Source organism: Podarcis raffonei, chromosome 12 (genome assembly GCF_027172205.1).
Source record: "Podarcis raffonei isolate rPodRaf1 chromosome 12, rPodRaf1.pri, whole genome shotgun sequence".
In the NCBI taxonomy this organism is placed as follows: Eukaryota; Metazoa; Chordata; class Lepidosauria; order Squamata; family Lacertidae; genus Podarcis; species Podarcis raffonei.
Window position 1 is genome coordinate 5302108 of NC_070613.1, and position 25945 is coordinate 5328052.

The window sequence follows — 25945 nt, forward strand, 5'->3', positions numbered from 1 at the left end:
CCCTGTATTGTATAAATACAAGTTTGTAGGGAGGTAAAAAGAAATTATATAAGAAATATGTAACTGTGTGGTATAAAGTAATGGATAGACAAAGTACAGTGAGATTAATTGGAAGTCAGCTTTAAATTTCTTTTCTATAAATTTTATAATTGGGTTCAATACCAGGAGTATATATGACGATAATTATATTAATCTTTTTATATCTTATAGTGTGGTGGTTTGTTTGATTTTTCTGTTATTTGTTTGTTTACTTGTATGTATGTCTGTTTTTCATAAATGCATTTATTTTAAATTAATAAAGATATATTTTTTAAAAAAGAGAGAGGTGTGAGCATGCTTTTGCTGGGTAATCTCATTTATTTTAGGTCTAACTCCTCATCGCCTCATCAGCACGAAGAAGCCTTGTCCTATCTGCTCTTGATACTATACTATGCCAGACTGAAATGTTGAAATGTTTCTTTAATTGTCCTTGAATCTTCCCATCGCATTGAGAAAGCCACAGGAGGTCCTCTGGATGAGTCCCTGTTCTGGACTGGTTTCATCTGCCAGAGTGTCAAAGTTACTGATGGACACTCCTTCCTCCGGCAAAGTGAACAAGGTGATCATGAAGCTTTGAAATGGGCGCTTAGCATAGAAAACAAGGGAAATGATCCAGCAGAGGCTTTGTTGTTGTTGTTTAGTCTTTTAGTCATGTCCGACTCTTCGTGACCCCCTGGACCAGAGCACGCCAGGCACTCCTGTCTTCCACTGCCTCCCGCAGTTTGGTCAAACTCATGCTGGTAGCTTCGAGAACACTGTCCCACCATCTCGTCCTCTGTCGTCCCCTTCTCCTTGTGCCCTCCATCTTTTGCAACATCAGGGTCTTTTCCAGGGAGTCTTCTCTTCTCATGAGGTGGCCAAAGTATTGGAGTCTCAGCTTCAGGATCTGTCCTTCCAGTGAGCACTCGGGGCTGATTTCCTTCAGAATGGAGAGGTTTGATCTTCTTGCAGTCCATGGGACTCTCAAGAGTCTCCTCCAGCACCATAATTCAAAAGCATCCATTTTTGGCGAACAGCCTTCTTTATGGTCCAGCTTTCACTTCCATACATCACTACTGGGAAAACCATAGCTTTTACTATACGGACCCTTGTTGGCACCAGCAGAGGCTAGGTACGTCTTTTTCTTTTCTTTGGCGAGGTTCCTACTTCATGCAAGCCATTTGAACGGAAACGCTTTCCTTTCGCAAGGTGAATTTCCGGTTAAAAGCTAATGCTAGCGTTCCAGATGGCTGGAGACCTTTCGTTGAAGCTTGGCACGTTTTTTGTTTTAAAGCAAGTTAAACTGACTGCAATCTGAAGGGAGCGTCACTGAGTTCAATAGACCTACGGGATTGCTGCATAAACTGAGCGTTACGCATTGCCTGCTTCCGTGGTTGGAATATCCTCTTTATGTAGCGAGAGAGAGAGAAAGCGGTAAGAGGAAAACGGCAGAATCAGAGAAGGAAGATCTGGAAGGAGGAGGTCGAAAGCAGAGGGAGGCGGCAGAATCTCAAAAGTCTCTGCAACAGAGTCCTTCTCCAAAGAAAGCGAGAACAAGCCAAAGGGAAGTCATAGGCAGAGGGTGCCCCCTAGTGGATCGGCAGTGCTATTTCGTCTTCCTCGTTCACCACCGGCAGAGAACTTAGAGGAAGGGAGTCGACTTGCCCAGAGAGAGTTGGGAGGTTTTCAGTGGAGCCTGAAAGGGGCAGAGAATCAGAAAAGGATGTAAGAGCGAATGAGAGAAAGAGAGAACAGTGAAACAGCAAAGGGAAGGGAAATGAAGGAGAACCTTTGAGGACTACCAGCATGCTTAGACTTGAAATATTATTATTATCATCATCATCACCATTATTTGCATACAGTGGTACCTCGGGTTACAGGTGCTTCAGGTTACATACACTTCAGGTTACAGACTCCGCTAACCCAGAAATAGTACCTCAGGTTAAGAACTTTGCTTCAGGATGAGAACAGAAATCGTGCGGCGGCAGCGGGAGGCCCCATTAGCTAAAGTGGTGCTTCAGGTTAAGAACAGTTTCAGGTTAAGAACGGACCTCTGGAATGAATTAAATACTTAACCCGAGGCACCACTCTCCAGCCACAGATAGTGATACGGTTCACAATGCAAAAAAAACAACACACAAAATACATGACCAAAACAAGGACAAAAACAAACCAATAAGGGGATGGAATGTAGCAGGTGAACACACACAACACACCCTGCACACAACAGTGTTTGAATTATGAAAGGAAAGGCACGGAAGTGTCGCTGACAAGTCCCACCAAATCACACACATAAACACCATCTCTACAAAGTGTAGGACTAACACGTGTAGTTTAGTGGTGAATTTTGGACCCAATGGAGAGGTAAAAGATTTGGATTAAAGATGGAGGAAAGGATTAACATTGGGAACCACAAAGGGGAGGAGGGAAGTCCACGAGATTCCTTGGAATCTTGCCTTTATGACCTATGTTTGATAGATGACTGTAAAATTTTAAGCCGATAAACCAAACAATAATAATAATAATAATAATAAACTACCTCCTGGGATTTCGGTGAGCTCATTGAGCGGAGGCACGGTGTCCAGCTTGTCTGCGTAGGTCTTGGCAGCCTGGCGTTTGGCGTAGCGAGCCTCAATCTCCTTCTTGGTCCGAGGAATACGGCATTTGAAGATGCAGCACAGAGTGATGACTGCAGGCAGCGAGAAAGACAAGGGGGAGTTTAGCACGGGCTGCAAGGGGTTAAAACCACACAGCAGCGGATGGGGGGAGGAAGATAGTAGGTCATACTCAACAGATGACTATCCAGCCTCTTCTTGGAGAGCTCAAGAGAGAGTCTGGGCAAGGGATTCACCTGCCAAATTCATCTCATCGAAAAGGCAAAGGACCCCTCGGGACGCGGATGGCGCTGTGGTCTAAACCACTGAGCCTCTTGGGCTTGCCGATCGGAAGGTCGGCGATTCGAATCCTCGCGAGGGAGTGAGCTCCCGTTGCTCGGTCTCTGCTCCTGCCAACCTAGCAGTTCGAAAGCACACCAGTGCAAGTAGATAAATAGGTACTACTCTGGCGGGAAGGTAAACGGTGTTTTCGTGTGCTGCTCTGGTTTCAGTGTTCTGTCGCGCCAAAATTGGCTTAGTCATGCTGGCCACATGACCCGGAAAAACGCCGGCTCCTTCGGCCAGTAAAGCGAGATGAGCGCCGCAACCCCAGAGTCGTTCATGACTGGACTTAACTGTCAGGGGTCCTTTAGTAAAGGTAAAGGGACCCCTGACCATTAGGTCCAGTTGTGGCCGACTCTGGGGTTGCAGCACTTATCTCACTTTATTGGCTGAGGGAGCCGGCATACAGCTTCCGGGTCATGTGGCCAGCATGACTAAGCCACTTCTGGCGAACAAGAGCAGTGCACGGAAACGCCGTTTACCTTCCCGCTGCAGCGGTACCTACTTATCTACTTGCACTGGTATGCTTTTGAACTGCTAGGTTGGCAGGAGCTGGGATGCGGGTGGCACTGTGGTCTAGACCACTGAACCGATCAGAATTTTGGCGGTTTGAATCCCCTCGACGGATTGAGCTCCCGCTGCTCTGTCCCAGTTCCTGATTTTATCAACAAATCTGTAGAAATCTAGCACCTCAGGGAGAAGAGTCCAGGTTCCCCTGACATGCTCATTCTGCAGAGAACTCTTCCCCAGCCCCTAGTGAACAGCATTCAAGCATATTTTAAAAAAACTAAATATATCAAACAGCTCCTGGCAGTAATATACTCTGCTGCCCTTTTATGACCGGATGAAACTGAGCTTTCAACCCAGACGAAAATGAAGGTTCATTGCAGTTCTCTCATCCCTCAGATAAGAGGCGTGAACCATCTCCAGAGAAATTAAAACCCTCCGTTCTAGCTTTCTGTTAGTGGGCAGTGATTTATTTTTCCCTTCTGAAAATCCATTTCAAACCCTCCTTCACTGACACAGATCTTTCAGTGTGTTGGAAGCGATCACTGCCTGCTTTAGTTCTCTGGCAAAGCTTGTTTAAGCTTCAGAGCCTGCGTATGTTAAGGTTTCCCTTCACTGGATTGCACACCGTGATAACAGAGGGAAGAGATCCCCTGAGCACGTGCAGAGTGCCTTTGGCTGACGGCTGAGAAACCCCAAGCAGCTCTGCCCCATCTGGGATTAACATATCCAGGCAGGTTAAGGAGGATCTCAGTGTCCGATGTGTGGGGTAATGAGAAGCCTCAACTTGGGAGGTGAAAAAAAGGAGGCAGGAGAGGATGAAAAATAAGGAACGCATCGGGCAGGAAGGAAATGATGGAGCATTTGCTATCGTTCAGCAACGATGGAATTGGAAACCATAAATTAGAGGAAGTTAAAAAATAAATAAAAAGCGTTGCTGTGAGCTGGGGAGACAAGATAGCAAAGCATTTAATCAGCCTTTAAGGAAGGATGCGGTTGTCCTAACAAATGAAAATGTCATCCCATGGTTAATTACGTGGGTGATTTCTGCAGATCTATTCCCCTGCTATACAGCGGTACCTTGGTTCTCAAGCACCTTGGTACTCAAACAACTTGGAACCCGAACGCTGCAAACACGGAAGTAAAATGCATCTCTGGGTTATTTGTGGAGCCTGCCTGGTGTTTTTACATGAGTAGAATGTGTGCTTTTATTCAAAATGCATCTCTGGATTATTTGTGGGACATAGGAATTTGTTCATTCCCCCCCCCTTGCAAAATATAGTCCAGCCCCCCCACAAGGTCTGAGGGACAGTGGACTGGCCCCCTGCTGAAAAAGTTTGCTGACCCCTACGTTAGATAGTAAAATCCATGTTAAATTGCTGTTTTAGGGGTTGTTTTTAAAAGTCTGGAACAGATTAATCCCTTTGGCATTACTTTCTATGGGAAAGGACGCCTTGGTTTTGGAACGCTTTGGTTTTGGAACGGATTAAGTTTGAGAACCAAGGTACCACTCTACAGTGGTACCTCGGGTTACATACACTTCAGGTTACATACGCTTCAAGTTACACACTCCACTAAGCCAGAAATAGTGCTTCAGGTTAAGAACTTTGCTTCAGGATAAGAACAGAAAGAACGGTAAGAACGGCTCCGGCGGCGCGGCGGCAGCAGGAGGCCCCATTAGCTAAAGTGGTGCTTCAGGTGCTTCAGGTTAAGAACAGTTTCAGGTTAAGTACAGACCTGCGGAACAAATTAAGTACTTAACCCGAAGTACCACTGTAGTTTGAAAACCTCTCAGAAAGCTTGGGTGCTTAATCACCGTTCAGACACGGGGTTTTGTGTCCTGGGTGGCTGTTGTGCTTCCTGCGAACGGTGGCAGCTGGAGGCTGCATTAGCTAAAGTGGTTCTTCAGGTTAAGAACAGTTTCAGGTTAAGAACGGACCTCCGGAATGAATTAAGTTCTTCACCCGAGGTACCACTGTAATTCCCTTGCAATTGTCAGTCTGTCTGCCGTATGAAACGGAAAAGACTACCGTATTTTTTGCTCTATAAGATGCACCAGACCACAAGACGCACCTAGTTTTGGGAGGAGGAAAACAAGAAAAAATATATTCTGAATCTCAGAAGCCAGAACAGCAAGAGGGATCGCTGCGCAGTGAAAGCAGCAATCCCTCTTGCTGTTCTGGCTTCTGGGATAGTTGCGCAGCCTGCATTTGCTCCATAAGACGCACACACATTTCCCCTTACTTTTTAGGAGGGAAAAAGTGAGACTTATAGAGCAAAAAATACGGTACATTGAAGCCCTCCCCCTTTCTAGCTGCTAGGCAAGAGGGTGGTTTTAAAATAGAAAGGATAGACGATGATAGATAGATAGATAGATAGATAGATAGATAGATAGATAGATGATGATAGATAGATAGATAGATAGATAGATAGATAGATAGATCGATAGATGATAGATAGATGATAGATAGATAGATAGATAGATAGAGAGAGAGAGAGAGAGAGAGAGAGAGAGAGAGAGATAGATAGATAGATAGATAGACAGACAGAAAGACAAACAAACATATAGAAGATTGAAACATCTGGTCACTTTCACCATCCAAAACAGTGATGCTTATTTAACAGTGCAAATCCTCTCCACACAAAACACAGGCTCTGTTCCTTCCTACTTCAGATGCCAGCGGTGAAATTAGAGCCCTGATGCTGGAACGGTGCATCCCAGCGTGGATTTAATGGCCCGAGCAATTGAATGTTTGCCATTTTTAAGTGCCCGTGACAGCGCACATTTCTCTCCCCAGGAATCGAATCCCCTGCTCCTTTACAAATGTAAAAACCCATCAGGCTAAACATGCAGGAAGTGGTAAAACAAGGAAAATACTCAAAGGTAATAATAATAATAATAATACGCTTCATTGGAGGTTTTTAAGCAGAGGTTGGATGGCATCAATGCCAGGGTTTCTTTAGCTGTGATGATGATAATAATAATAATAATAATAATAATAATAATAATAATAATAATAATAATTTATTTATACCCCAGCCACTCTGGGCGGCTTCCAACAAAATATTAAAATACAGTGATGCATCAAACATTAAAAGCTTCCCTAAACAGGGCTGCTTTGCATTCTTCTCCTTTCTTTGGTGATCCCTCATAGCCGACTAAGATTGTCTTCCATAAACACGGTTTTAACAGTGAGTCGTAAGTGACTGTGGAGGCCAATTCTGGATCCACACGTCCTTCCACAGTGGGGACATTGGTTCCCTAGTGGGAGTTGATCACAGTGTGGATTTGCCAAGTGTGCCTTCCTCTTAGCACATTTCTCCCTTGCATCCTGAGTTCGAGTGTCTTCAAAGCCCATGACACCTTTGGTCAAGGCTGTTCTCCAACTGGAGCGCTCGCAGGCCAGTGTTTCCCAATTGTTGGTGTTTATAATACCTTTTTTTAGATTTGCCTTGAGACAGTCTTTAAACCTCTTTTGTTGACCACCAGCATTACGCTTTTCATTTTTAAGTTCAGAATAGAGTAGTTGCTTTGGAAGACAATCATCAGGCATCCGCACAACATGGCCAGTCCAACGAAGTGTGGATGTACACGAAAGCTCATACCAAGAACTAACTTAGTTGGTCTTTAAGGTGCTACTGGAAGGAAAAAAATTTTTTGTTTTGACTATGGCAAACCAACACGGCTACCTTTCTGTAACCAGTCTAACGAAGTTGATGTTGAAGAATCATTGCTTCCACACTGGTGATCTTTGCGTCTTCCAGTGCACTGAGATTAGTTCACTTGCCTTCCCAAGTGATGTGTAAAAATTTTCAGAGACACCGTTGATGGAATCTTTCGAGGAGTTGGAGATGGCGTTTTTAAGTGGTCCATGTTTCACAATCATACAGTAAGGTTGGTAGTACAATAGCTTTGCAAACAAGCATTTTGGTTTCCCTGTGAATGTCCCGGTCCTCAAACACTCTGCACTTCGATCGGGAGAAAGCCGCACTCACAAAGCTCAGGCGATGCTGGATTTTAGCATCAATGTCGGCCTTTGTGGACGATGGGGTTGGACTAGATGATTTTGGGGGGTCCCCTTCTGACTCTACAATTCTATGATTCTACAGGCTAAAGCCAGCCCACCTTGACTCTAAAATGATCCAGATCCTATTAACTCCTTCTTTTCATCATAAGCTGCAGAGATCGGGAAGTTCCCCGGAGTATCAAATTCTTTCTTTCCTGAAATCCGTCAGAAAACAGCATGAATCACTCTTAAACAATGTTTGACCTGCCTCTTCCTATCTGAGCAAAGGTCTTAGGACAATCCCTGCATACCAACCCAGATATGTAGACTATTTGCATGCGTTTCAAGCTGCTCTTAGCTTATCACTGATTTAAACGGCCATTCGCATGCTTAAAAAAGCTGTTTTCCACTCTTTTTACGCATGGTTTTATTGCTTTAAGCTTAGGCACAGACTACCTGAAGGACAGTGCAAAACGAATAAGGCTCTGAGGTCTTCAGAGACCCTCAGAGGAATGTTTGGTGGTGAACACAGGAGAGGGTCTTCTCCCTGGCTGGGCTTTCTGTGAATCTACACCTCTACTGCTGCCTCCAGAGGTCTTTGATCTCCTCCACCAGAATTACGGCTTGGTCATCCCATGAATGGTCAAAGAACAGTCCCTTTCTCGGATCCCGCCTTCAGGAAAACTTCAAAGCATTTCAGGGAGGAAGATAAGAGGACAATCCTGTCGCCATGAAATTTCTCAACTTATCTCCCTGCTCTGAACTGAAACCAGCACCTCCCAGGCCAGACAGGCCTGTCTCAAGAATTTCTTAGCCCTCCAGATCTGATGCTGGGCAAATCCTGGTTATGCATTCTGGAGGAAGGAACTCTGCGTTCAGCCAAAGAGCCACCTTTTTTCACCCACAAAGTCCTGCCATTTATTTACCTTTCTTCCCGGGGACGGTGAGCTTCGAGCCCTAAGAAGATGGGGTCCCCTCCTCTGCGCGGACAGGTGGTAAGTTGTGGGGCTCAATACTGTTGGTGCAAATTTTGCATACATTCAGGGGCGGGGGACCTGTGGACTTTCAGACATCCTTGGACTCCAGTTCCCATGAGCCCCTGCCAGCATGGCTAAAGCTCAGGGTTGATGGGAACTGGGAGTCCAGTTTGATCTGGAGGACCATAAATTCCCCATCCTTCTTCTATTATCTTGGAAGATGTTTAGTAGGGCCAGTTCTGGGGTGACTTCTAATACTTGTTTAGCTATTTTGCATATTTCTCAAATGATTGTTGTCCAGAATAGTTGGACTTGGGGCCATTGCCAGCACATGTGGAGGTATGTACCTGTGGAGGTGCACCCTCTCCAGCATTTTGGTGAGATTCCTGGGCATATTAGCGCTAGTTTCCTTGGTGTTAGGTACCACCTGTAAGTGAGTTTCAGAGTGAGTTTTTTCCTTTCTGTTGATATGGATATGCAAATAAGGGATTGAAAGTGACGTTCAGTGATTGGATAGTTACAGAAAGTGGCTACTGTTGCGTTGTAGTGGAGCCCTATATAAGCAGGCTGGGTGAACCCTTCAGTTCAGTTCTGTTCTGGCCTGTGAATAAACAAGAGCTGTTTGAAGAATCGCTGTGTCGTCTGATATGTTCACCCACAACTTAACACTTTTTGTTTTTGTGACTGTGTGGAACCCAGTTCAGCTACTGATGGATTGATTGTGTGACTGCAGTACATTGTTTATTGCTTTCATTTTATGGACCCATGGCCTCATGAGATAGTAAAATTCATGTCAAATTGCTGTTTCAGGGCATAGCTGTCAACGTTTCCCCTTTTTTAAGGGAAATTCCCTTATTCCGAATAGGATTCCTCTCAAGAAAAGGGAAACGTTGACAGCTATGTTTCAGGGGTTGCTTTCAAAAGTCTGGAACAGATTAATCCATTTTGCATCACTTTCTATGGAAAAGCACGTCTCGGTTTTGGAACGCTTTGGTTTTGGAACGTACTTCTGGAACGCATTAAGTTTGAGAACCAAGGTACCACTGCATATCTGAGTTTCTAATGCTGGAATGAGGTTCTCGGGGTTAGGATGGAAGGCAGAGAGGTGAGACTTACTGACGCTCATCACAAAGAGGGCAAAGATCCCAACCACTTGCCAGAGGCGCAAGCCCCAGATCACCACAGTCTCCGATGTGACGGGGTCCGGTTTCTTTTTCGGCGGCTCCGTGGTGGCCTAAAAAAAGAACAGGAAGTGTTAGAGCATACGGGCAGAAGGGTCAGGGGATCATACCCAGCTAAGCCCTACTCAGAGTAGACCCACTGGAATTAATATATCATTAACTTAAACAAAGGTCCGTATAGTTCAAGCTATGGTTTTCCCAGTAGTGATGTATGGAAGTGAGAGCTGGACCATAAAGAAGGCTTACTGCCGAAGAATGGATGCTTTTGAATTATGGTGCTGGAGGAGACTCTGGAGAGTCCCATGGACTGCAAGAAGATCAAACCTCTCCATTCTGAAGGAAATCAGCCCTGAGTGCTCACTGGAAGGACAGATCCTGAAGCTGAGGCTCCAATACTTTGGCCACTTCATGAGAAGAGAAGACTCCCTGGAAAAGACCCTGATGTTGGGAAAGATGGAGGGCACAAGGAGAAGGGGGCGACAGAGGACGAGATGGTTGGACAGTGTTCTCAAAGCTACCAACATGAGTTTGACCAAACTACAGGAGGCAGTGCAAGATAGAAGTCCCTGGTGTGCTCTGGTCCATGGGGTCACGAAGTTCGGACACGATTAAACGACTAAACAACAACAACCACCTAAGTTATATTGTTTTTCCAAGTGAGGTCTTCGCTAAGGTAAATTCCAAGGAATTTAAAGGAAGAGACTCTCTCTTTCCACACAAACACACACACACACCCGATATACAACAGGGCTAGTTCCCCTCTCTTCCTCCAAAAGTCCAACACCATCTCCTTTGTCTTGCTAATATTTAGGTGCAAGTTATTCTCTAAGCACCATGTAGATACTTTTTGAACCTCTCCGCTGTACACTGATTCATCTCTGGCTTCTGAAGATGCCTCTGTTTACATAGTTCCTTTCCTCTCTCAGCCTGAGGACTCAGCTATACAGCTGCAAATACCACGTTTTAAGCGCATTGAATAAGTGAATCTTATTATTACGGTCACAGACCAGTTCTGGCTCACTTACAATATCAGGACAATCGTAAAACACAACAGGAATACAATGAATTGCAATTGGGTATAACAGAGGGACGCGGGTGGCGCTGTGGGTTAAACCACAGAGCCTAGGACTTGCTGATCAGAAGGTCGGCGGTTCGAATCCCCACAACGGGGTGAGCTCACATTGTTTGGTCCCAGATCCTGCCAACCTAGCAGTTCAAAAGCACGTCAAAGTGCAAGTAGATAAATAGGTACCGCTCCGGGAGGTAAACAGCTTTTCCGTGTGCTGCTCTGGTTCGCCAGAAGCGGCTTAGTCATGCTGGCCACATGACCCGGAATCTGTACGCCGGCTCCCTCGGCCAATAAAGCGAGATGAGCGCCGCAACCCCAGAGTCGGCCGCGACTGGACCTAATGGTCAGGGGTCCCTTTACCTTTACTTTATAAAAGAGACAATACAAGATATAGCAGTTAAAAATATATATAAAATCTTGATCACTAAAATATAACCTGAAATTGTCATTTAAAACCTCAGTCATTTTGGTAGTACAGCTTGTTCCCTAAGTTTTATACAAATGTGACACTAGATGGCGATGATGAGCCTATGGCAAATTCAATATATTTTTCAACACACCCCTTTTTTTTCCTTCAAAGCATTTTCACAGTGTTTTTTATATGCGCCTAGATTCCACCAGTGTCTCTGGTTTCTATCACTGTGACGGTTGAATGGTGTTGTTCCTCTGCACCTTTTAATTGTGGTCGTTTACACCTGAAAGTTTCAATTGCAATCTTTTTTTATATGTATTTTAATTATGAGGTTTGTTGTTGTTGTTGTTTTAGGAAACGAGATTCTGTATTTTGACAATGCTGTGCAATTCTTTTTTAAAATTTTGTAAGCGGCTTAGGAGTCAATCTGGGCACTCAGTGGTTACAAATTAAACAGCAGCAACTCTACCGACCTGGAAGTAAGCATGACTGGTAGACGAAGCTGGTAGGAAAAGCAGAGCAGAGGAGCAGAAAAAAAGAGAGCGAAGCAAGTAAGTTGGCAATCCCTAGGAAGATTAGAGCGCCCCGTAATTAATGTTTTAAAAAAGCAACTTCAAAGGCAGCAAACCCTTTGAAGGAAGTTCGCGCTGCCCTTAGATCTTTGCACTAGTGAGGATTCAAGACGGAATTAAGCTCAGAGCAAGCTAATAAAAATATTTTTTCTAGCCGTATCTTGCTGGAATACGCGATTGCATTTGCAAATAATGTTGCGGGCAAGCGTCTGCGATGCCAAATAACTGTGTTGCAGCGCCGCTTGCTGTTCAGAGTGCGTACTGCAACTGAGGAAAGGCAAACTGGGAGGGGCAGGTTATCGGAATTTAAGATGCATTTTCGCTTTTGTTTTTAAACAGTTACTTTCTAGCTGAGTGAACTTTTGGTGCAATTGTAAATACAAAGACAAATTAAAAAGCAAAACGGTATTCCTAACCACCCACCCCCCAAGAAATCCCTCCTCAATGCATTTTAATTCCCATTCCCACTGGCAGGCAAATTGCAATCGCTTGGTGCAGTCCTCGAAGGGATCAAAAGGAACGTGAGGGTTTTGCAAAACACCTATTGCATTGCTTTACTCTCTCCCCTTTCTTATTGGAATATGAAATTACAAGATAAGAGGAGAAAGTCCATTAAAAGCTCATTAAAACATTTTTTAGAAAGAAAGAAAGAAAGAAAGAAAGAAAGAAGAATCAAGCCAGGGGCGAAATTAGGCTTTACAGTAGTACCTTGGTTCTCAAACACCTTGGTACTCAAACAACTTGGAACGCAAACACTGCAAACCTGGAAGTAAGTGTTCTGGTTTGCAAACTTTTTTTGGAAGCCGAACATGCTCCATTTTGAGTGTTGCGCTTCCATTTTGAGTGTTAAGCTGAGGTCTGTCTGTTTTTGCTATTTATTTTGCTTTTTCAGTTAATTTGTTTTTGTGTCTGTGTGGAACCCAGCTCAGCTACTGATTGATTGATTGATTGTGTGACTGCAGTACATTGTTTATTGCTTTCATTTTATGGATCAGTGGTCCTGTTAGATATAAAATGCGTGTTTGCAGTTTGAAAACCAAGGTACCACTGCAATTCTCTTTTGATGCCATCTGGATTGGTGGCCATTCATGTTAAACTGCTGTTTTAGGGGTTGTTTTTAAAAGTCTGGAACGGATTAATCCATTTTGCATTACTTTCTATGGGAAAGTGCGCCTTGGTTTTGGAATGCTTTGGTTTTGGAACGGACTTCCGGAACGGATTAAGTTTGAGAACCAAGGTACCAATGTATTTCACCTGGTCAAAGACCCTAGTTTGGCATCTCCCTATGTGCATTTGCGTACACACAAATTGGGAGCCGGCTTGTGTAATGTCACTAAATAGCCGAAACTTGACTAGCTCTCTCTGCTTTTCCAGCCCTCTGCTGGGGTCAGGGGAGGCCGTTTTAACCCTTTCTCGGCAAACCCATGAGGGCTAGGAACTTGCTCACTTTGTTTCTTTTAATAATAATAATATAATAAAATAATAATAATAATAATAATAATAATAATAATAATAATAATAATTTATTATTTATCACCCACCCATCTGGCTGGGTTTTAGCAGACTGCTAAAAACATCAAGGGCGTTGTGGGTTAAATCACAGAGCCTAGGACTTGCCGATCAGAAGGTTGGCAGTTTGAATCCCCACGACGGGGTGAGCTCCCGTTGCTCGGTCCCTGCTCCTGCCAACCTAGCAGTTTGAAAGCACACCAGTGCAAGTAGATAAATAGGTACTGCTCCAGCGGGAAGGTCAACGGCGTTTCTGTGTGCTCCTCTGGTTCGCCAGAAGCGGCTTAGTCCTGCTGGCCACATGACCCGGAAGCTGTACGCCGGCTCCCTCGGCCAATAAAGCGAGATGAGCGCCGCAACCCCAGAGTCGGTCACGACTGGACCTAATGGACAGGAGTCCCTAGGGCTGCCTTCAGATGTCTTGTAAAAGTCAGAGAGTTGTTTGTTTCCTTGACATCTGATGGGAGGGCGTTCCACAGGGTGGGCGCCACCACCGAGAAGTCCCTCTGCCTGGTTCCCTGTAGCTTTACTTCTCGTAATGAGGGAACTGCCAGAAGGCCCTCGGAGCTGGACCTCAGTGTCCGGACTGTGTGATGGGGTAGAGACGCTCCTTCAGGTATACTGGGCTGAGGCCATTTAGGGTCAACACTTTGAATTTTGCCATTGCACCAGAGGGCAGAAGATAAGCTGCAGTTCTGCCAGGCAGACTTGCTTTCTAGGGAATTCTAATGCCTGCTATTTGATCCCCTGTTCAGTTGCTGCCAGCTAATTCTGAGGGAAGAGGGTTAGCGAGGTTCAGGTTACAGCTGAGGCATCTTTGGGCAGCAGAAGCCCATCTTTCTGCCATGCCCAGACTCTGCATTCACCCAAAGCCAACTCCCTTGGCAATCCATTGTGGGAGGCTGGCATTTCTGTCTCCCCCTCGGAAGGCAGTGTGTCTGCTGTTAAAAGACAGAATCCACGTGAGCAGCCACTGCGCACGGGGGTGGCTGAAACACAGCCTTGCCAATCACATCCTTGTAGGGCTGTTGCGTGGCGAGTTCCCGCCCCCCACCAGGATAAATAAAGACACGAGGCACCATAATTTAAGGTTAATTGGGCGAATTAGGCCACAACTTTATTGAATTTCAGGAATGAGAGGCATTGGCTTAGGCATTGGTCCTAACGACTATCCGGCTCCAGCCCATTTGCTGGAGACACGGGGAAGGGTTAACCTTATATCGGGGGAGTCTCCTGCCGAGGCACGTCGACTAGGAGCTCCCCCGGGTCACCGCTCTGGGGCGTGCCTTTGGCCCTCACCTCCATAGGCTTCGGACAGGGCCACGCCCCCCGGAGTCCTTTAACGGACCACCCTTCGGTCGCTGGGGGGAGGTGATGGCGTTCCTCCCCCCCCACATCCTCTTAACCCCTTCTTACCAATGCCTACCGCCAATGCCGAGAAGTTGTGACGAGTTGCTACGAGGTAGGCGAAAAACCAAAAGGCCTGAAATCGCCAATTGGGAAAAATTCCTACCATGTCCCTTGCGGCGACAGACCGAAGTCCATAGCAAAGTCAAAGACCTACCTAAGCCTAGTTAAAGGGAGGGAGGGTGGGAAAACGTGGGGGCTAGCCGGAGAAGAGAGGGCGAGCCCCCTCTGTGCCGGCCCTAAATAGGGCAGGCCATGCCCCCCCAGCCAGCCAGCTGATTGGCTGGCTGGGGGGGGGCAGACCCGACCGGGATTCCCCTGCTCTCGTGGGGGCTGGGACCAGCCCCCGCTCACGTGGGGTGGGCGTGAAGCCCGCAACCCCACCTCCTGGGCAGGCCGGAAGTGGCTTTACCCCTCCAGGTTCACCTGGTGACCTCCCAGTGATGGGTGACCCTTCAGGTGGGCAAGAGCGCAGGAATCGCATGTCAATAAACCCCAAGAGATGGGAAACCCAGTCGTAAAAAGATTGCTTTACAATATTTACATATCCATCAATATATTGAAATTAAAAAAATTAAGGTCTTATATATATAATAATAAATATTCATAACTGCATATATAAACCACATGTCTGAAACACCACAGAAAAAAGTCCTGAAACCATTTTGTCCCTCCCAAATTGACCTCAAACATTTCTCTGCAAGGTGGAAGGAAAATGGAAAAGCCTCCCCATTGTCTTTTCATTCACAAATCCTGTCTTAAGGGTATGCCTGTGTATGAATAGGGTGAGCCTGTGACCTGGCTCAGGAACTAAGCATTTATCATTACAAAAGACTGGCCAGGCTCCCCAGGGTATCCAATCAAGTAACCATTAACAGGTAACCTGCCAGACAGGAGATAAACAACGCACTCAGATTTCTGTTGTAGACTGCCTCTTCTGTGATGTAGGTATGATGTATCTGGGGGTGGTCTTGGACTCCGGGGCGGGGAATTTAAAATGTCTATATAAGGGCAGGTACACCTTGGTTCTGGGTCCTCCAGAACCTGCGTGTTAGGGGAGCACCCTGTTGCAACAGTTCAATAAAGAACAGGCTTACTAGCTGCTTTGCTTCTCAATATTCTCAGGTTGGCCTCTGTTATTTTCTCCTACAGATGGAGAACCTACAAAGGACTCTATAAGGGCTCCTGTGCCCCCCATAAGGGCAGATTTTTGTTTATTACAATAGATAAGCGCTCCTTCCAGCCCGGTGTCTAGAATCAGAACCGTAGACTTGGAAAGGAACCCCCAGCGATCATCTAGTCCAACCCCCTGCGATGTAGGAATCACAGCTCAAAAATCCCCAACAGATTGCATTGCAGCGGGTTGGTTTGGATGACCCTCAGAGGTCCCTTGAAACTCTGTGATTTTATAAGACGGCCACCTGACCTTTGCTGGAAAACATCCAATGAAGGAGAGTCCACCATCTTGTGAGGGAGTCCGTTCCCCTGTCAAACATCTCTTACCATCAGGAAATTCTTTAAATGTTTTGTCAGAATCTCCCGGGAATGCGAATCCATCGTTTCAGGTCCTATCCTCTGGAGCAGCAGGAAAAAAGCTCTGCCTGTGTTCCAGCCTGCCAATATCCCCCAGAACTGGACACATCTTGCTGCAGGATCCACCCATTTGCCATGAGAGCGCAGGGTGGCCAGGCTGCTCCCATCCCTGGTGCCTTCTGCCTGGTGCCTGCAACTTGATCTCTGGCTATTAGCAGATGGTGTGTTTTCTCAGCAGACTGCTAAAAGCTTCCTGATGTCTGCAGTTATTGTTGTTGTTTAGTCATTTAGTCGTGTCCGCCTCTTCGTGATCCCCTGGACCAGAGCACGCCAGGCACTCCTGTCTTCCACTGCCTCCCGCAGTTTGGTCAAACTCATGCTGGTAGCTTCGAGAACACTGTCCCACCACCTCGTCCTCTGTCGTCCCCTTCTCCTTGTGCCCTCCATCTTTCCCAACATCAGGGTCTTTTCCAGGGAGTCTTCTCTTCTCACGAGGTGGCCAAAGTATTGGAGTTTCAGCTTCAGGATCTGTCCTTCCAGTGAGCACTCAGGGCTGATTTCCATAAGAATGGAGAGGTTGGATCTTCTTGCAGTCCATGGGACTCTCAAGAGTCTTCTCCAGCACCAGATGTCTGCAGAGCAGACTGCAATGGAAAGGAGAGGAGAGTTGTCAGGCTGGGTTAACCCCCTGCCCCAGGGCCATAGCTCAGTGGCAGATTATCTGCTTTACAATCAAAATGTCCCCGGTTCAAGCCCTAGTAGCTCCAGGTAGAGCTGTTGCCGGCCATCGATAGCCCTCTCTCCTTCAGGAATTTGTGGGCTCCTTCTAAAGCCATCTAGGTTGGTACCATCACCGCCTCCTGTTGGAGGGAGTTCTGCAGTTTCTTCTTTGGCGATCACTCATAATAATAATAATAATAATAATAATAATAATAATAATAATTTATCATTTATACCCTGCCCATCTGGCTGGGTTTCCCCAGCCACTCTGGGCAGCTTCCAACAGAATATTAAAATACAGTAATGCATCAAACATTAAAAGCTTCCCTAAACAGGGCTGCCTTCAGATGTCTTTTAAAAGTCTGGTAGTTGTTGTTCTCTTTGACACAGGGCGGGTGCCACTACCGAGAAGGCCCTCTGCCTGGTTCCCTGTAACTTGGCTTCTCGCAGGGAGGGACCCGCCAGAAGGCCCTCGGAGCTGGACCTGAGTAAGATTGTCTTCCATAAGCACGGTCTTAACAGTGAGTCCGAAAGTGACTGTGGAGGCCAATTCTGGATCCACACATCCTTCCACAGAGGGGACAATAGGTTTCCAGGCAGCAGTTGATCACGGTGAGGGTTTGCCAAGCGTGGCTTCCTCTTAGCACGTTTCTCCCTTGCGTCCTGAGTTCGAGTGTCTTCAAAACCCAAGACACCTTCAATAAACGCTGTTCTCCAACTGGAGCACTCGCAAGCCAGTGTTTCCCAGTTATCAGTGCTCATACTACATTTTAAAAGATTTGCCCTGAGAGCGTCTTTAAACCTCTTTTGTTCTCCACCGGTATTTCACTTACCATTCTTAAGTTGGGAATAGAGTAATTGCTTTGGAAGACGATCATCAGGCATCTGCACAGCATGACCAGTCCAACAAAGCTGATGTTCAAGAATCATTGCTTCAACACTGGTGATTTTTGCTTCTTCCAGTACACTGGTATTAGTTCACCTGTCTTCCCAAGTGATGTGTAAGATTTTTCGGAGGCACCGTTGATGGAATATTTCGAGGAGCTGGAGATGGCATTTATAAGTGGTCCATGTTTCACAAGCGTACAGTACAGTTGGTAGTACAATAGCTTTGCAAACAAGCATTTTGGTTTCCCTGTGAATGTCTTGGTCCTCAAACACTCTGCGTTTCAATCGGGAAAAAGCTGCGCTTGCAGATTTAACAAAGCACTGTGTGAATAAATCATTTCTTTCTCTGGCCTGAATCTTCCAACATTCATCTTCCTTGGGCGTCCAATAGTCCTTTGAGTAGAAAAGCCGCTTTTCCTCCCAATGTCCAAATATTAAAGGGACAGGAGCTCTCCAGTTAAAAGCAGCTGGCAACATTTGCTATTGCTAGTTATGCAACCTTAGGAATTTTACAGGAATCTTTAACACACTTATTCTTTTCTGCAGATCTTGGTGGTGGTGGGTGGGAATAAACAGTTCTCCTTTTCTTCTTCTTCATTTCTCAAACCCCAGTGAACCTCTAGCCCACGAGGAAGTCTTTACACTGCACTTTCTACTCAGCATTCAGCCCCAGATAGTTGAATGGAACTTACTCCCAGGTAAATGTAGGCATCTAGCTTCATGCAAGAGAATTCCTCTCTCCATTCACCAGCCTCCATCTTTTGCAAAAATCCACTGTCAGTCGGTTTGGCTAGGAGGCGGAGCTGCTGCTTTTTAGACCCGCCTCCTTTCCAAGTGGGAGCTTTTAAAAAGAGGAAATTGAAGCAAAGTCTTTCTTGAAGAAGCAAAAAGAGGGAAAGGGAAGGAAGGGGAAAACAAGCTTTTCAAAAGGACACAGTGGCCTAGAAAAGAAGAGGCTACCAAGATTTCACCAGAGACCCAGGACAAAGCTCCGGTAGGATGTGTGACACTTGGATAGCAAGATGTGAAGATGTCTTGCATGCAAACTTGTGGTTAAAATGTGTTCTTTTGGAGGCAGCTTGTGTGTTACTTAAGCACTGCCTCTGGGAGTCAGATCTGGGACTTGGGTTAAGACAATATTTGCTCTCTGAGACAAGAAGTGTGTGTTGCAACCCATCTTTCCCTGTTTGCCTCTTAAGACCTGGTAGACAGAGGTGCTTTGCCTATAATAATATAATAATATTATTACAATTATTTATTATTTATACCCCGCCCATCTGGCTGGGTCCCCCCAGCCACTCTGGGTAGCTTCCAACAAAACACTAAAATACAATAACCAATTAAACATTAAAAGCTTCCCTAAACAGGGCTGCCTTTAGATGTCTTCTAAAAGTTTGGTAGTTATTTTTCTCTTTGACATCTGGTGGGAGGGCGTTCCACAGGGCAGGCGCCACTACCGAGAAGGCCCTCTGCCTGGTTCCCTGTAACGTGGCTTCTCGCAGCGAGGGAACCGCCAGAAGGCCCTCGGAGCTGGACCTCAGTGTCCGGGTAGAACGATGGGGTTGGAGATGCTCCTTCAGGTATACTGGGCCAAGGCCATTTAGGTCTTTCAAGGTCAGCACCAACATTTTGAATTGTGCTCGGAAACGTACTGGGAGCCAATCTAGGTCTTTCAGGACCGGTGTTATATGGTCTCGGCGGCTGCTCCCTGTCAGCAGTCTAGCTGCCGCATTCTGGGTTAGTTGTAGTTTCCGGGTCACCTTCAAAGGTAGCCCCACACAGAGCGCATTGCAGTAGTCCAAGCGGGAGATAACCAGAGCATGCACCACTCTGGTGAGACAGTCTGTGGGCAGGGAGGGTCTCATCCTGTGTACCAGACGGAGCTGATAAACAGCTGCCCTGGACACAGAATTGACCTGCGCCTCCAAAATGAATCTCAGGTTGCGCACCTGGTCCTTCAGGGGCACAGTTACCCCATTCAGGACCAGGGAGTCTTAATAATCATGGCAAAAGGTCTGCGGCAAGCAAATTCAGAGGGCAACTTCTTAAAAAGTGTTGTATGGGTTGTAAGAATCCAGTCTTTTAGTGTGGCAGCGCCTGCACTTTGGAACTCCTTTCCTATTGATATCACTATACTGTTTTCGGCACCTGCCAAAAACATTTTTGTTAAATATGCCAGGTGTTTAGAAAGTTGATGTGAGTTTTCATCTCTTTTTAGCGTGTTGTTGTTATAATTTTTCAAATGTCTTAAATTATTACTTAGTGGTAACTATATTGTTTTATTCCTTTTAGTAAACGGTTTGTTTTTTTACCATCAAGAGGTGTATAAATTTTATGAAATAATGGTGGTGATAATGATATTTTGAACAATACAGTGGTACCTCAGGTTACATACGCTTCAGGTTACAGACTCCGCTAACCCAGAAATAGTGCTTCAGGTTAAGAACTTTGCTTCAGGATGAGAACAGAAATTGTGCTCCGGCGGCCCAGCAGCAGCAGGAGGCCCCATTAGCTAAAATGGTGCTTCAGGTTAAGAACAGTTTCAGGTTAAGTACGGACCTCAGGAACGAATTAAGTACTTAACCTGAGGTACCGCTGTACCTCCAATTTCCCCTTCTGTGTTTGCAACTGGTGCTTGCTTTAAATATTCAGGGATGGTGAGCCGATGGGCGGAGCTAATTGCTGTTAATGATGGTCTGAATCTGGAGCAGGTTTTGCAAACTTGCTTCTGAGATGGGAAGTTTGGGATATGCTTGGATTAAGAACTGGCCTGAATTTGCCTCAGATAACTGAGGGGCTTTACCTGCCCAAGTTGGCAAGCTCATGGGCAGATTTGTAGCTTTTTATTCACCCGGAGTTAAGAGCAAGTTGGCCTAAGGTTGCCATACGTCCTCTTTTTCCAGGACATGTCCTCTTTTTCAGGGGTAAGTTTTCTGTCCTGGCAGGTTTTTTGAATTTGCTAAAATGTCCTTGTTTTTTTCCCTTTGGTACTAAGGGAGCACTAGGGAACTGGAGTTCTGGGAGTTTTAAAATTGGACAAGAGCTAATTCAGACATTTCAACAGCTGTCTCCTCCTTTCCCATAAAAGAAAAAAATAAATCAAGGCAGCAAACAATAAAATGCAAGCAATAATAAATAATAATAAAAATTTATTTATATCCCGCCCTCCCCAGCCGAAGCCGGGCTCAGAGCTGCTAACAACAATAAAACACAGCATTCTAAAATCAATTCATTTTAAAATCAACAAGTGGGCGAAAACAACAATAAAACATGAAGCCTGTTAGGTTGTGGGTGAACATATCAGACAACACAGCGATTCTTCAAACAGCTCTTGTTTATTCACGGGCCAGAACAGAACTGAACTGAAGGGTTCAGCCAGCCTGCTTATATAGAGCTCCACTACAAGGCAAAAGTTGGGACGCGGGTGGCGCTGTGGGTTAAACCACAGAGCCTAGGACTTGCCAATCAGAAGGTCGGCGGTTCAAATCCCTGCGACAGGGTGAGCTCCCATTGCTCGGTCCCTGCTCCTGCCAACCTAGCAGTTCAAAGGCACAAAAGTGCAAGTAGATAAATAGGTACCACTCCAGCGGGAAGGTAAACGGCATTTCCGTGTGCTGCTCTGGTTCGCCAGAAGCGGCTTAGTCATGCTGGCCACATGACCCGGAAGCTGTATGCCAGCTCCCTCGGCCAATAAAGCGCCGCAACCCCAGAGTCGGTCACGACTGGACCTAATGGTCAGGGGTCCCTTTACCTTTACAAGGCAACAGTAACAAACTTTCTGTAACTATCCAATCAGTGAACGTCACTTTCAATTCCTTATTTGCATATGTGGACCTGAGTGAAAACTATCTACAGTATCCCCCTGCTGGCCCAGGGTGAGAACTTCAGTACATAACCAAGCCAATATGCTGGAGAGAGAACCTGCTCATCAAAAGTAGGGCTGAGATCTCGGGAGGCCTGGTTTGTGGACTGACACCTCCATCTGGCTGACCCCTCCAGCTTTCTTAAGCAGGTCAGCAGAAGAGCTCGTTTTTTGCCTTTATCTCCCACCTTATTCACCCCCCTCCTCAGTTAATCCCTACAGCGACCCTGCGAGGTAGGTGAAGAGACTGGGACTGACTCCAAGGTCGTCCAGTGAGCTTCAGGACCGAGTGGGGATTTGAACGCTGATCTTCCAGGTCCTAACCCAACACTCTAACCACTATACGGCACTTCCGCCCTAGAGTTCTTCTGCTATAGGGCGGCTCTAAAAATTAAGCAGGTAAACAAATACAGTGGTACCTTGGTTCTCAAATGCCTTGGTGCTCAAACGCTTTGGTTCTCAAACACTGAAAATCTGGAAGTAAGTACAGTGGTACCTCGGGTTACATACGCTTCAGGTTACAGACACCGCTAACCCAGAAATAATACCCCAGGTTAAGAACTTTGCTTCAGGATGAGAACAGAAATTGTGCTCCAGCGGCACGGCTGCAGCAGGAGGCCCCATTAGCTAAAGTGGTGCTTCAGGTTAAGAACAGTTTCAGGTTAAGAACGGACCTCTGGAACGAATTAAGCACTTAACCCAAGGTACCACTGTAATGTTTTTCGGAAGCCAATCGTCCGATGTGGCTGTCGGCTATTGTTTCCGGGGCGCCTGCACCAATCAGAAGCTGCGCCTTGGTTTTCGAACATTTCGGAAGTCAAACGGAGTTCCGGAACTGATAAAAGTTTGGCGCTTTTGTTTTTGCTTTTTATTTTGCATTTTTGTTTTTGAGGCTTTTTCAATTAATTTGTTTTTGTGACTGTGTGGAACCCGGTTCTGCTACTGATTGATTGTGTGACTGCAGAAATGGATAAAAGCCCCCCATCCAAACAATGACTATCATCAGTGCAGGTAAGAAAAAAAAATAGTTTTAATTTTTATCATCTACAGTGGTACCTCAGGTTAAGTACTTAATTCGTTCCGGAGGTCCGTTCTTAACCTGAAACTGTTATTAACCTGAAGCACCACTTTAGCTAATGGGGCCTCCTGCTGCAGCCGTGCCGCCGGAGCACAATTTCTGTTCTCATCCTGAAGCAAAGTTCTTAACCTGAAGCACTATTTCTGGGTTAGCGGAGTTTGTAACCTGAAGCGTATATAACCTGAGGTGCCACTGTACCATACTGTCTTATTTACAGTGCTATGATTATTACTTTCATTTTATGGCTCAATGGTCTCGATACTAAAATCCATGTTAAATTGCTGTTTTAGGGGTTGTTTTTAAAAGTCTGGAACAGATTAATCCCTTTTGCATTACTTTCTATGGGAAAGTGCACCTTGGTTTTGGAACGTTTTGGTTTTGAAACGGACTTCCGGATTAAGTTTGAGAACCAAGGTACCACTGTAAAGGGAAAGCCAATTGTCCATTAGAGAAGGATCCGAAATATTTTCCTTGAAGCTTGAATTTGTTTAATTCTGGATTGTTGTATTTGATGTTTTCATGGGTTGTAAACTGCACTGAGATTTTTTTCTTTAAAATACAAAACAGTATATAAAATTAACAACAACAGCAACTCTCATTGAAGGGGAAAAGGCACCTAGACATTCTGTTGTGCTGACCGTAACCCAGGTTTAAGGTGTTATTTGGCGATTAGCTTTTCTATCTCAGTTTCTAACACTGATTTGCGTCTAGTATCCATTAATAGCCCTCTTCTCTATACAGCCTTAATGACCAGGGCATCTCCACCCCTGGAGAACAGCACACTAATCTGAAAAAAAATATAATTATTGAGGATCGCCCCTCCTTTTTCCTTCCGTTCAAGACAGACAGACTTGCCCCAGGGCAAAGAGGGAAGACCGCACCTGCCCTATCTATGGGGTCCAGGGCAAATCTTTAAATACACAACTGCCGAGGCTTAACCCTATCCGGAAGAAAATACCCACTGATTTGGCAACTCACCCTCTATGTGGGGGGGGGGAGCTGTAGTTACATGGCGATGATAGAAGTAGTCTTTGCACATTTTCAAAATAAGTTCTCTCTTACATGCGCTGTGCATTCCCCAAACAAACGACAGCGCCACATTTCTCAGACTTGGGCAAGCTTTCTTACAAACCATATACCGGTAACACCGGTCTTGAAAGACCTACACTGGCTCCCAGTACGTTTCCGAGCACAATTCAAAGTATTGGTGCTGACCTTGAAAGCCCTAAATGGCCACGGTCCAGTTTACCTGAAGGAGCGTCTCCACCCCCATCGTTCTGCCCTGACACTGAGGTCCAGCTCCGAGGGCCTTCTGGCGGTTCCCTCGCTGCGAGAAGCCAAGTTACAGGGAACCAGGCAGAGGGCCTTCTCGGTGGTGGCGCCTGCCCTGTGGAACGCCCTCCCACCAGATGTCAAAGAGAAAAACAACTACCAGACTTTTAGAAAACATCTGAAGGCAGCCCTGTTTAGGGAAGCTTTTAATGTTTAATAGGTTATTGTATTTTGGTGTTCTGTTGGAAGCCGCCCAGAGTGGCTGGGGAAACCTAGCCAGATGGGCAGGGTATAAATAAATTATTATTATTATTATTATTATTATTATTATTATTATTATACCTCGGCCATGAGAGCTAGAAACTTTTTCTCCCCTAGGTCTCCCCTGGTACAGACAAACCAGCTGTCTCTCTCGGGGTGCAAAATTCAGAGTCCGGATCATCATAGGAAGAAAACTAACTTAACCAAGCCCCTCTGGCTTGCTGCTACCACCTGAAACCCAAACAGGGTCTCTGAGTTGCCCTGGTGCCAGACGCAGTTAAAGGAGAATAATTCCATTCTGTGCAGGTGTTTTTTTTTCTGAGGGGTCTTTCTCCTTACCTCTATCAGCTGACTCAGAGCGGTCCGGGAGTAGCATAACAGCAAGGAGGGCGACCCGCTGAAGGGACAAAGCGTCGGTCTCATGGGGTGGTCCAGCGCCATCTTTTCCCCTGTCTTGCTCGCCTTGTCTCTCTGCAAAGCGGAGCCTGAGAAGGGCGGCTGATGGATGGTCCAACTAGCTGGCTGCTAGCTGTCTTGTCAATCGCCGGCTCGCCACCAGCCACCCCCCTAACATCTGCACCCTCCAGCAATCTGCGGCCGCTTCCCTCGCAGCCACAAAGGCAGCCGCGGGGAGGCATTAATTAATTCATTAGGCTGGGTTCCTTTACACTCAGCAGCCTTGGTCCGGGAAGCAGATGGGGTGGAGGGGTGCGATCTCCCAGGTCGGCAGCGGGATGATATTGCTGGCTGCTTCTGCCCAGCTCCCCGGAGACCCGGCTTATTAACTTAACCAAGGCCTGCTTTCTCTCCGGCAGAGGAACCGGGTCTGAATCGCCTGGTTTCCTCCTCCTGATTGCACAGATGGGTAAATGAGAAGGGCACCTGCCTGGGCTGTGCAAGCTGTGGAACGGCCGCTCGCCTATGACGAGCAGCGACGTCCTCCAGGCGACCAGACGCAGAAGCTGATTTATGCTGGAAGAGGGTTGCTTATCTCTCCCATCACCAACACCACCCAATTTCCCTCTTTTGAAAAAGGGTATGGAATAATAATAATAATAATAATAATAATAATAATAATAATAATAATTTATTATTTATATCTGGCCATCTGGCTGGGTTTCCCCAGGGAAGAGAACTCTGGGGTGGTGGTGGGGTGACCAGTCATGGTTGGATGCTGAGTTTTGATTTGCGTTGAGGAGCAGATCAAAATGTAAAGGTAAAGGGACCCCTGACCATTAAGTCCAGCCGTGACCAATTCTGGGGTTGCGGTGCTCATCTCGCTTTATTGGCCGAGGGAGCCGGTGTACAGCTTCCGGGTCATGTAACCAGCATGACTAAGCCGCTTCTGGCGAACCAGAGCAGCGCACGGAAACGCTGTTTACCTTCCCGCCGGAGCGGTACCTATTTATCTACTTGCACTTTGATGTGCTTTTGAACTGCTAGGTTGGCAGGAGCAGGGACCAAGCAACGGGAGCTCACTCCGTCGTGGGGATTCGAACCGCCTATCTTCTGATTGGCAAGTCCTAGGCTCTGTGGTTTAACCCACAGCGCCACCAGTGTCCCTAGAGTAAAATGTACTCCTCCATAAACGCTATTGCACCCTCAGTAATATCCTCTGCCTTGCATTCCTCTGGGGGAAGCCACAAACTCAGTTTAGGTAACAATGTGGATGCCCAACAGATCCCTCGCAATTAAGTTTCACATTTCAAAATGTCAAGTTTGAGCGTGCGGCTGTG

General features: G+C 46.1%; 2 protein-coding genes across 2 annotated transcripts in view; one reads left to right on the top strand and one right to left on the bottom strand.

Annotated features, from left to right (window-relative positions):
* Positions 1-1074: 1074 nt before the first annotated feature.
* TMIE (transmembrane inner ear) lies at positions 1075-25069 on the bottom strand. The gene is made up of 4 exons (XM_053409672.1): positions 24549-25069; positions 9562-9679; positions 2558-2707; positions 1075-1714 (listed from the first exon to the last, which is right to left on the bottom strand). Exons 1-4 carry the CDS (start codon positions 24648-24650, stop codon positions 1608-1610), a joined length of 477 nt encoding a protein of 158 aa, XP_053265647.1. The 5' UTR covers positions 24651-25069; the 3' UTR covers positions 1075-1607.
* The window catches only part of ALS2CL (ALS2 C-terminal like), a 92819-nt gene continuing 74810 nt past the window's right edge, over positions 7937-25945 (top strand). The window contains exon 1 of the mRNA XM_053409657.1: positions 7937-8463. Coding sequence (XP_053265632.1) covers positions 8434-8463 — 30 coding nt within the window. The 5' untranslated portion in view covers positions 7937-8433. The remainder of the gene's footprint in view (positions 8464-25945) is intronic.